Source organism: Pseudorca crassidens, chromosome 10, assembly GCF_039906515.1.
Source record: "Pseudorca crassidens isolate mPseCra1 chromosome 10, mPseCra1.hap1, whole genome shotgun sequence".
Taxonomy (NCBI): Eukaryota; Metazoa; Chordata; class Mammalia; order Artiodactyla; family Delphinidae; genus Pseudorca; species Pseudorca crassidens.
Window position 1 is genome coordinate 104,179,758 of NC_090305.1, and position 12,657 is coordinate 104,192,414.

General features: G+C 42.7%; 1 protein-coding gene across 2 annotated transcripts in view; it reads left to right on the top strand.

Moving 5' to 3' along the window:
- Positions 1 to 12,657, top strand: part of XPC (XPC complex subunit, DNA damage recognition and repair factor) — a 35,378-nt gene that overhangs the window by 13,280 nt on the left and 9,441 nt on the right. For both annotated transcript variants that reach the window (XM_067755597.1, XM_067755596.1), the window contains exons 6-8: positions 951 to 1,108; positions 1,385 to 1,505; positions 11,900 to 11,989. In XM_067755597.1, coding sequence (XP_067611698.1) covers positions 951 to 1,108; positions 1,385 to 1,505; positions 11,900 to 11,989 — 369 coding nt within the window. The remainder of the gene's footprint in view (positions 1 to 950; positions 1,109 to 1,384; positions 1,506 to 11,899; positions 11,990 to 12,657) is intronic.

A 12,657-nucleotide genomic window follows, 5' to 3' on the forward strand; every position in this document is an offset into this window, starting at 1 on the left:
GGTGGCCGGGCTGGTGGGACAGCCGGGGGCCTGCGTCTAGGAGGCAGCATGCGCTGGAGGCCCATGGAGAGTGAGGCAAGGGCAGACTTTGGTTTTCCTCTGACCGGCAGCAGGCAGCTAGGGAGAGTGTAGTGATGCAGAGGGTGGAAGGGGCACTGCCTGCAGCAGCTGCAGAAGCCGAGGGGTGCAAAGAGCACAGAGTCAGGGTGGAGAGATGAGGGGAGAGCTGGCCTGGCGCCCTCACAGGCCTGGGCGCCGAGCCGGGTGGCTGGGTTTCTTTTACCCCTTGGTGTTGGAGGTGAAAGAAAGGCGAGGATGACTATGACTCCAAGATGTGAAGCTTAAGTGAGGGGAGAAGGGCGGAGCATGGGCTGCAGCAGGCCGGCTGTAGGCAGGAAGAAGGGGGACTGCCTTGAGGGGAAATGATGCAAAGCTGAGTGGGAGGAGGAGCAGACAGCCTCGTGGTTGTTTCCGGAGGCTGGGGAAGGCTGGGGTAGGCTGGGGTGGCGCGCAGGCGTGGGGACACGTGTGGGTCTGCGGCGGAGGCATTACACACACCGGGGTGGGGTTGAGGTGCACACGGCCTATCCCATCCCAGCTGCGACAGCGGCTCTCCCCCATTCCGTTTCCTCCTTTTTGGAGCAAACACCAGACTTTGTAACATTTCATCCACAAATCCTTCAGGCTGTATCAGTACCTCTAAAAGATAAGACCTCTTGAGAAAAAGGAAGTTTGTATTTTGCAGCTTTGAGATGTGATTGTTTCTTTGAGGGAAGGAGTACCTAGAGAGAAGAGGGGATGAAAGACAGAGTCTTGGGAGATGGCATCGTTAGTATTTTTACTTTCTTGTATGTAGAAATGACAACAAATATTTCCTGTCCGCAAAACGTCTTTGAATTTGGCAGCAAAAATCCCACTGGTTTTCAGCCTTCCCTTTTCCCTCTCCCCAGGTTCACCTTCTGTGTCTGCTTGCAAATGGCTTCTATCGAAATAGCATCTGCAACCAGCCAGATCTGCGTGCCATCGGCCTCTCCATCGTCCCAACTCGCTTTACCAAAGTGCCACCTCAAGACGTGGACGTCAGCTACCTGTCAAACCTGGCGAAATGGTAGGGCCTTCAGGCCTGTGCTGCAGAGCGTAGTGTAGGATTTGTGTCTCAGAGGCTGGGTGCAGGTCAGTTCCACAGACCCTCCTTGAGGGGCTGGGAAGGCTCCCCAGGGGGAGGGTGTGAATTGGGTCTTCAGGAGTTGGCCAGACAGGCTGGGAAGAGGGGCACTGGCAGGCGGGGCTCCCAAGACACCCCGCTCTGTGTTTTGGCTGTAGAAGAACAGAGTTCCTCTTTGCCCTGACATCTGACGCAAAGGAATGCCTGATTTCTCTCCAGGTTCATTGGAACATTTACAGTTAATGCAGACCTTTCAACCAATGAGCAGGATGGCCTGCAGACGACGCTGGAGAGAAGGTTTGCTATTTACTCTGCGAGAGACAGTGAAGAGTTGGTCCACGTGAGTGACTCCTGGCAGCACTGTTTTCATTAGGTCTGTTAGCTGGGGAATATGGCAGTCATGTGCCACATACCATTCCAGCTGTTTTACATATATTTCCTTGCTCAGTTCTCATAAAATAAAAACAGGTACTGAAGCTCAGAGAGGCTAAATCACTTTCTTAGGGTCATTCGGTTGGTGAGCATTGGAGACAGGATTGGGCCCACATGTGAGTTGAAAGCTGCCCTCTCTCCTGTCTCTTACTTGGTGTCCTGGTGTATTAAAGCACTTAATTTTTGGTCAGCTGCCCTCGAATTGTTTACAGTAGTCAAAAATCGTGTTTAAAAGTCCCAAGGAAATGTTTTTTCAAATTGGCTGCTGAAATCCTTAAGAAAGTGTTTCCTTACCTTCCAAGCTGGGTGAAGATGCTGGCAGGTGGCTGTGCAGTGAGTAGGGTTCTGTCCAAAAGGAGTCTTGGCGAAGAGTTTGTGTGTAGACAGGCTTTGTCGCATGCTTAAAATACCCTTAGGTAAGGCTCTGTCTCAATAAAACAAAAATAGGTAGAAATGTGGTTTTATCCCTGGAAGATTTCTGTTGGTGCATATACTTGTGTCTGAACTTCAGATTCCGTTTAGGGAAAGAGACTTTTTGTATCTTTAGAGACCAAATGACTGGCATCTTACGTCTCTTCCAATTTGGCTTGAAAAAGTGTGGGTATCTGGACAGTAATTGTGTGGTGATATCACCACCCAGAGAAAAACACTCGTATTTCAGTGTCATCCTCCCAGACTTTGTTCCCACGTATATCTGTGCATGTACTGTTTTGTTTGTGTAGTTTTATTAAGCAAAGAAATAGTTTTTTTTAAAGAAGTAAACAATTCAGTGATACTCGGTGCATTTTCAGTGTTGTGCATCCACCACCTCTATCTATTTCCAAAACACTCTTACTATCCCAGGAGGAGACCCTGTACCTATTACACAGTCACTCCCATTCTTGCTCCTTTTCCCACCTCCCCAAGTATCTGGCAGCCACCCATTTGCATTCTCTCTCTATGGATTTACATATTTTGGATATTCCATATAAAAGAAATCACAGTACAGTCAGCATTCCTTATCTGCAGGTTCCACATTGACGGATTCAGCCGACTGCCAACCAGATTTATATCTGCAGTTGGTTGAATCCGCAGATGCAGAACCCAAGGATAGAGGGAGCGCCAGCTGTACTCTGCCATTTTGTATAAGGGACTTAAGCATCTGCGGATTTTGGTGTCCGGCGGGGTCCTGGAACCAATCCCCAAAGATAACCGAGGGACGACTACATATGACCTTTTGTGTCTGGCTTCTTTGACTTAGCATGCTTTCAAGGTTCATTCACGTTTGTAACATGTATCAACTTCATTCCTTTTTATGGTGAATAATATTCCATTGTATGGACAGACCACATTTCACTTATCCATTCATCAATTGATGGGCGTTTAGGTTGTTTTCCATCTTTTGGCTGTTGTGAAGAGTACTGCTATAAACATTGTGTGTACATATATTTATTTGGGTACTTGTTTTCAGTTCTTTCGGGTATATACCTAGAAGTAGAGTTGCTGGGTCATATGGTAATGGTGTGCCAAACTGTTTTACATAGCAGCTGCACCATCTTACCTTCTCACCAGCAAAGTACAAGGATTCCAGTTTCTCCAGATCATCACGAACACTTGTTATTTTCCATTTTTTGGATTATAGTCATCCTTACAGGTGTGAAGTGGTACTCACTGTGGCTTTGGTCTGCATTTTCCCGATGATTAATGATGGGTTAATGTCTTTTCATATGCGTATTGGCCATTTGTTTATCTTCTTCGGAGAAATGTCTGTTCAGGTCCTTTGCCCATTTAAAATTGGGTTCTTTGTCTTTGTTATTGAGTTGTAAGAGTTCTTTATATATTTCGGTTACCAGACGCCTATCAGATATATGCTTTGCAAATATTTTCTCCCATTCTGTAGGTTGTCTTTTTACTTTCTTCATGAAGTCCTTTGATGCACAAAAGTTTTAATTCTGACAAAGTCCAATTTTCTATTTTTCTTTTTTTTTTAAATTATTTTATTTTTGGCTGCATTGGGTCTTGGTTGCTGTGCGTGAGCTTTCTCTAGTTGCGGCGAGTGGGGGCTACTCTTCGTTGCGGTGCGCGGGTTTCTTAATGCGGTGGCTTCTCTTGTTGCGGAGCACGGGCTGTAGGTGTGCGGGCTTCAGTAGTTGTGGCACACATACTTAGTTGCTCCGCGGCATGTGGGATCTTCCCAGACCTGGGCTCGAACCCGTGTCCCCTGCACTGGCAGGCAGATTCTTAACCACTGTGCCACCAGGGAAGTCCTCTTTTGTTTCTTGTACTTTTGGTGTCATATCAAGAATTCATTGCCAAATCCCAGATCATGAAGATTTCCTCCTGTGTTTCCTTCTAAGAGTTTTACAGTTTTAGCTCTTACATTTAGGTCTTTCATCCATTTTGAGTTAATGTTTTTATATGATGTAAGGTAGGTGTTCAACTTCATTATTTTTGCACATGGATATCCAGTGGTCCCAGCACCGTTTCTTGAAGAGACTAGTCTTTCAACTATTCATTGTATTTGTTGTATTATTTTCACTATTTATTGGAAGTTTTTCAATGGGGATGAATGGTCTTGGCACACTTATCAGAAATCAATTGGCCATAGACACTTGGGTTAATTTCTGGGCTGTCTGTTCTATTCCATTGGTCTACATGTCTGTCCTTATGCCAGTGCCACACTGTTTTGATTACTGTGAATCTGTAGTAAGTTTTGAAATCAGAAGTATGAGTACAACCTCATAATGCCATTTTGGCTATGTGGGGCCCTGTGCAGTTTCATGTGAAACTGATGGTCTGCTTTTCCATTTCTGCAAAAAAGGCCATTGGAGGGGCTTCCCTGGTGGCACAAGTGGTTGAGAGTCCGCCTGCCAATGCAGGGGACATGGGTTCATGCCCCAGTCCAGGAAGATCCCACATGCCGTGGAGCGGCTGGGCCGCTGAGCCTGCGCGTCCGGAGCCTGTGCTCTGCAATGGGAGAGGCCACAACAGTGAGAGGCCCGCGTACCGCGAAAAAAAAAAAAAAAAAGGCCATTGGAGTATTGATAGGGTTTGCATTGATTCTGTACATTGATTAGGGCAGCATTGCTATCTAGTCAATATTAAGTCTGTAAACATGGCTTTTTCCTTTTATTTGCTTTTTAAATTTCTTTTAGTTGTATTTTGTAGTTTTCAGTGTACCTGTCTTTCATATCCTTGGTTTTTTCTAGGTATGTTATTCTTTTCGATGCTGTTGTAAATGGTATTGTTTTCTTAATTTCCTTCTCAGATTGTTCAGTGATGGTGTATTAAAAAAACGGCTGATTGTGTTGATCTTATACCTTGCAGCTTTGCTGAGTTCATTTAACAGTTTCTTGTGCATTCTTTGGGATTTTCTATATATAAGATCTTGACCTCTGTGAATAGAGTTAGTTTTACTTCTTCTTTTCCAGTTTGGATGCCTTTTGTTTCTTGTTCTTGTCCAGTTGCTCTGGCTAGAACTTCCAGCACAGTGTACAATAGCAGTGACAAAAGCAGGCATCTTGTCTGGTTCTTGATATTGGGAGGGAAAGCTTTTCACTCTTTCATGACTGAGTATCTTGGTAGTTGTGGATTTTCATATACATTCTTTATCATGTTGAAGAAGTTCCGTATTTCTAGTTTTCTGAATGTGTTTTAATCATGAAAGTGCTTTGGATTCTGTCAGATGCTTTTTCTGTGTCAAATGAGATGATTTTGTGATTTTTCTCCCCTTCATTCTACTAACGTAGTGCATTGCATTCATGGATTTTCTGTTGATTGATTGATTGAAGTATAGTTGATTTACAATATTGTGTTAGTTTCAGATTACAGCATAGTGATTTAGTGTTTTTTGCAGATTATATTCCATTATAGCTTATTACAAGATAATGGGTATAATTCCCTGTGCTATACAGCAAATCCTTGTTGCTTATCTATTTTATGTATAGTAGTTTGTATCTGTTAATTCCATACCCTAATTTGTCCCTTTCCTCTTCTCACTCCCCCTTGGTAACCACAAGTTTGTTTTCTATATCTGTGACTCTGTTTCTGCTTTGCATATACTGTCATTTGTATTTTTTTTTTTTTTTGGTTCTACGTATAAGTAATATCATTACCATATTTGTCTTTCTCTGTCTGACTTATTTCACGAAGCATAATATTCTCTAGGTTCATCCATGTTGCTGCAAAGCATTTTATTGTTTTTTGTGGTTGAGTAATATTCCATTGTATGTATATACCACATCTTTTTAATCCAGTCATCTGTTGATGGGTACTGGGGTTCCTTCCATGTCTTGAGTATTGTAAATAGTGCTGCTATGTTCACTGGGGTGCATGTTATCTTTTTGGATTAGAGGTTTTTTTTCCAGATATACCCAGGAGTGGAATTGCTGGGTCATATGATAGTTCTATTTTTAGTTTTTTAAGGAACTTTCATACTGTTTTTCATAATGGCTGCACCAATTTAAATTCTTACCACCAGTGTTCGGGGATTCCCTTTTCTCCACATCCTCTCCAACATTTGTTATTTGTAGGCTTTTTGATGATAGCCATTCTGACAGGTGTGAGGTGATAGCTGATTGTGGTTTTGATTTGCATTTCTCTAATAATTAGCAATGTAGAGTATCTTTTCATGTGCCTGTTAGCCATCCGTATGTCTTCTGCCCATTGTTTGATTGGGTTGTTTGTTTTTTTTTGTTTTGCGGTACGCGGGCCTCTCACTGTTGTGGCCTCTCCCGTTGCGGAGCACAGGCTCTGGACGCGCAGGCTCAGTGACCATGGCTCATGGGCCCAGCCGTTCCGCGGCATGTGGGATCTTCCTGGACCGGGGCACGAAACTGTGTCCCCTGCATCGGCAGGCGGACTCTCAACCACTGCGCCACCAGGGAAGCCCAGGTTGTTTGGTTTTTTTTGTTATTGAGCTGTGTGAGCTGTTTGTATATTTTGGATATTAACCCTTGTCAGTCTCATCATTTGCAAACATTTTCTCCCATTCAGTAGGTTGTCTTTTCATTTTGTTAATGGTTTCCTTTGTTGTGTAAAGCCTTTTAAGTTTAATTAGGTCCCATTTGTTTATTTTTGCTTTTATTTATTTTGCCTTAGAAGACTGATTCAAGAAAATATTGCTACAATTTATGTCAGAGTGTTCCGCCTATGTTCTCTTCTAGGAGTTGTGGGTTTTTTTTAAATTTTTATTTATTTATTTATTTATTTATTTATGTCTGTGTTGGGTCTTCATTTCTGTGCGTGGGCTTTCTCTAGTTGCAGCGAGTGGGGGCCGCTCTTCATCGCGGTGCGCGGGCCTCTCACTGTCGCGGCCTCTCTTGTTGCGGAGCACAAGCTCCAGACGCGCAGGCTCAGTAGTTGTGGCTCACGGGCCTAGTTGCTCCGCGGCATGTGGGATCTTCCCAGACCAGGGCTCGAACCTGTGTCCCCTGCATTGGCAGGCAGATTCTCAACCACTGCACCACCAGGGAAGCCCTCTTCTAGGAGTTTTATGGTTTCAGATCTTACATTTAGGTCTTTAAGCCATTTTGAATTTATTCTTGTATGTGGTGTGAGGGAATGTTCTAATCTCATTGTTTTACATGTAGCTGTCCAATTTTCCCAGCAACACTTGTTGAAGAAACTGTCTTTTCTCCATTGTATATTCTTGCCTCCTATGTCATAGATTAGTTGACCATACGTGTGTGGGTTTATTTCTGGGCTCTTTATTCTGTTCCTTTGATTTATATGTCTGTTTCTATGCCAACACCACACTGTTTTGTTTACTATAGCTTTGTAGTATAGTAGTATAGTATAAAGTCTGGAAAGGTTATGCCTCCAGCTTTGTTCTTTTTCCTCAGGGTTGCTTTGGCAGTTCTGGGTCTTTTGTGGTTCCATATAAGTTTTAGGATTATTTATTCTAGTTCTGTGAAAAATGTCATGGGTATTTTGATAGGGATTGCATTAAATCTGTAGGTTGCTTTGGGTAGTATGTTCATGTTAACAATATTAATTCTTCCAATCCAAGAGCATGGGATATCTTTCCATTTCTTTGAATCATCTTCAGTTCCCTTAATCAGTGTTTTATGGTTTTAGCAAATAGATCTTTTTACTTCCTTGGTTAAGTTTATTCCTAGGTTTTGTGTTTTGTGTTTTTTTTGGGGGGGGGGATGCAATTTTAATAAACACGATTGCTTTTTTTACTTTCTCTGTCTGATTATTTCATTGTTAGTGTATAGAAACACAGTACATTTCCGTATATTAATCTTACATCCTGCTGCCTTGCTGAATTCATTTATTAGTTCTAATAGTTTTTATGTGGAAACTTTAGAGTTCTCTATATAGAATATAATGTCATCTGCAAATAGTGATAGTTTTACCTTTTCCCTTCCAATTTGGATGCCTTTTATTTCTTTTTCTTGTAGCTAGGACTTACAATATTATGTTAAATAGAAGCAGCAAGGGTGGACATCCCTGTCTAGTTCCTGAATTTATTGGGAAAGCCTTCAGTTTTTCACTGTTGCGTATTATGTTGGCTGTGGATTTGACATGGTCGGCTTTTATCATGTTGAGTTATGTCCCCTCTGTACCCACTTTGGTGAGAATTTTTATCATGAATCGTTGTTGAATTTTGTCAAATGCTTTTTCTGCATTTATTGAGATGATCATGTGATTTTTATCTATTCTTTTGTTAATGTGGTGTATCACATTGATTGATTTACATATTTTGAACCATCCTTGCAACCCTGGAGTGAATCCAACTTGAGTGTGGTATCCTTAGTATGTATTGTTGGATTCAGTTTGCTAATACTTTGTTGAGAATTTTTGCATCTATATTCATCAAAGATTTGGGGTTGTAAGTGTCTTTGTCTGGTTTTGGTATCAGGGTAATGGTGGTTTCATAGTATGAATTTCGGAGTGTTCCCTCCTCTTCATTTTTTTGGAATAGTTTGAGAAGGATAGATTTAAGTTTTTGTTTTTGTCTTTTTGTATGTTTGGTAGAATTCCCTAGTGAAGCTCTCTGGTACTGGACTTTTGTTTGCAGGGAGTTTTTTAAATTATAGGTTGTATTTCACTTCCAGTGAATGGTCTGTTCAAATTGTTTCTTCTTGACTCAGTTTTGACAGGCTGTATGTTTCTAGAAACTTGTTTACTTGTTCTAGGTTGTCCAATTTGTTGGCATATAACTGTTTGTATTCTTTCATGATTTTTTGTTTTTCTGTGGTTTCAGTTGTTTCTCTTTTATTTCTTATTTTGTTTATTTGGGTCCTCTCTCTCTTCTTGTTGGTGAACCTCGCTAGAGGTTTATCAATTTGGTTTATCTTAAAAACAAAAACAGCTCTTGGTTTTATTGATCTTTTCTATTGCTTTTTTGATGTCTTTTATTTCCTCTCTGATCTTTATTATTTCTTCCTTCTGCTGACTTTGGGTTTTGTTTGTCCTTCTTTTTCTCATTCTTTTAGGTGGTAGGTTATCTTGTTTGAGATTTTTCTTGTTTTTGTGGAAGGCCTGTATTGCTATGCGCTTCCCTCTTAGAACTGCTTTTGCTGCATCCCATAGATTTTGTAAGATTGTGTTTCTATTTTCATTTGTCTCAAGATATTTCTGATCTCCTCTTTGATTTCATCATCAACCCACTTGCTTTTTAGTAACATGTTGTTTAGTCTCCATGTGTTTGTTCTTTTCCTGTTTTCCTTTCTATGGTTGATTTCTAGTTTCTTACCGTTGTGGTGAGAAAAGATGCTTGAAAATATTTCTGTCCTCTTAAACTTGTTGAGGCTTGTTTTGTGACCAAGTATGTGTCTATCCGTGAGAATGTTCCTTGCTGGCTTGAAAAGAATGTATATTTGGTGTTTTTCTTATTTAGTGTCCTGTAGATATCTATTAAGTACAGTTGGTCCATTGTGTCATTTAGGACCTCTGTTGCCATACTGATTTTCTGTCTGGATGATCTGTTCATTGATGTAGGTGGGATGTTATAGTCCTCTATTGTTATTGTATTCCTGTGAATTTCTCCTTTTACGTCTGTTAATATTTGTTTTATATAATTAGGTGCTCCTGTATTGGAAACGTATATGTTAACAAGTGTAATACGCTGTTGTATTGATGCCTTTATTGTTATGTAATGTCCTTCTTTGTCTTTCTGTATGGTCTTTGTTTTGAAGTCTGCTTTGTCTTTTGTTAAGTATTGCTGTGCCCGCTTGCTTGTTGTTTCCATTTGCATGAAATATTTTTCATACTTTGCTTTCAGTCTGTGTGCGTCTTTTGCCATGAAGCGAGTTTCTCGTGGCAGCATCTTGTAGGTTCTACGTGAAATTCACTGCTTAGCTGCTGCACCTTGTTGAGGTGCCACGTGTGGCATGCGCTGACACTGTCTTCCCAGCGTGCCCCGTCCCCCCTGTGTGTGCACTGACGGGAGTCTTCACAGTCCCACCTGGATCACATCCTAGGCACCCCGTCTGCCTCTGCGCGGCTAGACCCAGTCTCTGCACTGATCTCACGCCAGGCCGCGGTGTGGAGTGAGCAGGGCCAGGGCATTCGCCCCTTTGAATTGGGAAGTGCGGGGAGGTGGCCACCACCAGGGCAGGTCTCTCTGTCCTGGTTGTTAGCAAGCCAGCCCGCATGCTCCTCTTGAGTAGAGTCTAGGCTTCTCCAGCCCTCCTGTCTGTCTCAGTGGGCTTCCCAGCAGGAAGGGGACTCCCCAGGGCAAGCGGACACCTTCTCTTCCTGACAGATCCCTCCCAGGAGTGCTGGTCCCAACCTGGTACCTTTCTTTTTTGCATCCTACCCGATTACATGGAGATCTTTCTTGCAGCTTTGGTTATGGGAGATCTTCTGTGAGTTTCCAGTTAGTTTTCTGTGGGAGTTATTGCTCGTGTAGATGTGTTTTTGGTGTGTTTGTGGGGGGAGGTGAGCTCCACGTCCTCATACTCTGCTGTCTTGATCCCCCTCTATTGGGAGGGCTTGATTTTTGACTCAGTCTCTCAGAGTCTCTGTTTTCTCTTGAGTTAGTTTTGGTAATTTGTATGTTTCTAGGATTCGTCCTTTTCACTTGGCTCACCTTGTATTTAGTGTAGGGGTCATACAGTTTTGTAACTTAAATTTTTTCTTCAGTGACGTACTTGTGAAAGGTGGTGACCACGCGTCTCTGTGAGGCACAAGATCGCTTCCAGAGTGCTGTCGTGTACCTGACCTTATTCAGTCTTCCCTGTGGTCTTGTGAGGAGGACGAGGTGGGGATGTTCCGGATGGAGGTTCTAGGTTTAAACCATCATTCAGCCGCCTGCTGGTGCTCGGTTTCCCTGCCTTTTACACCTGTGCCCCTGCACCACCCACACACAGAGAAAGTGAGGAGCCAACCAACACTCGTATGGTGTGCACTGTGCCAGTTGTACACCACACTGTAGGGGTGAGTTCTGTTTTCCACGTTTTCCCACTGATGCCCTTTTCCTGTCCCAGGATGCAGTCCAGGCATTAGTGATCTTGTCACCCCAGCGCCCCTGAGGAGTGCTTTTTAGGAATTTTGTAGAGTTCCTCAATTTGGGTTTCTTTGATGTTTTCTCATCCGCCATTTTTAACTCCAGAAGAAACAAGGCAAAAGTAGTTATTTTTTTCAATATAACTGGCTTTTCACAGAAAACCTGCCTTCCTGTTTCTGACTTTTGCTCTTGCTTTCCGAGGAGGGAAGATGACTGTAGTGATTCATGAGGACGCCAGGACCCGGAGGTCTGTGTGGGAAGATCTTGCTCACGTGCTGTCCCACTGTTGTTGTTTTGGAGGTTAATTCCCATGAGGAGGCTCCCATCCTTCCAAGTTCACAGAATTTTTAGAGCTGCAGCCTCTGGTTGAAATATTCGCTCTGGGGAGGTTGAGTGCACGGGAGGGGTTCTCGGGCCTGATGATGATGATGCCTTTTCTCTCGAAGTGGTATTTTGCTTTACTGTTTTATCACAAACACAACACATGTTGAAAACAGAACAATCAGAAGATAGGTAAGCTGGAAAAAAACCAAACACCTATAAACACCCATAACCCAATATGGGTGCTTTTCCAAATACACATACATGTTTATGTCTGGACACGATTTTTTCTTACAAAAATTAACATAACTCATTAAAAAGCAAACATTTATTTTCCTTTAATATATGGTTACCTTTCCCCATTTTTCTACAAAGATAAATCTCTACAGCATCATTTTAATAGTGTTGAGGGTTCCAGGCTTCTACTGTTAGACAAGTTGGTTGTTTCCCTTTTATAAATAGGCACCACAACAAACAGCTTGGAATTATGCAAATGCTTCATTCTTCCCTGAGGATAAGCATGTTGTTCTTTTTCATCATAGATATTTTTACTGATTCTCCGGGCCCTACATCTCCCTACCCGACTTGTACTGTCTCTACAGCCAATTCCTCTGAAGTTATCAGCAGCGAAGGTGAGGTTCCCGGGGCTTTCAGAGAAAAGAGTAGTTGGTCAGGGAGGAGTGAGAAATTATGAGACTTAGAGCAAACAGATCTGCTCATTAGACGATTTTTAAAAATCAGTCTTCGTGGACCAGGGTTCCTCTGAGCCTGCCTGGCACAGGCCCTGTGCTGGGAAGACTGGGCGCCTGGGTGGGTATCTAGCAGCCGGGCTTTGCGTGCGTAGAGGGGCCTGCGAGAGCCTGGGCTCCTTCGTGCTCTGGTTTCTGTTCTGTAAATGGTAGAATAAAAAGGTACTGGTCATCCTCAGCAGTGCGGAGAGCGGACGGTGAGGACTCAGAGCTCTGCCATCACCCAAGGAGGCTGAACACTGTGCTCCTTGGGGTGCTGGCATTGTCCGAAATTCGGTCCAGGAGTCAAGTTTAATAATTTCTGAATTCTTAATGCTGTGACTTTGTTTGCAAAATGCCTTATGTGCAAGGTGAGTACTATTGCTGAGGAAACTGAGACTCAGAGGTTACATAATTTATCTGAATCACATAAAAAATGAGAAAGCAGAAGTGGAGTTTGAACCCGGGTTTGTTTCCACATCCTGTGCTCTTTTCCCTGTGCTACACTTTGTATTGAAAAGAATTAGTGTGGCCTTATTTAAGGAGCTGCAGAATTTAGTGACTGCTTTCTT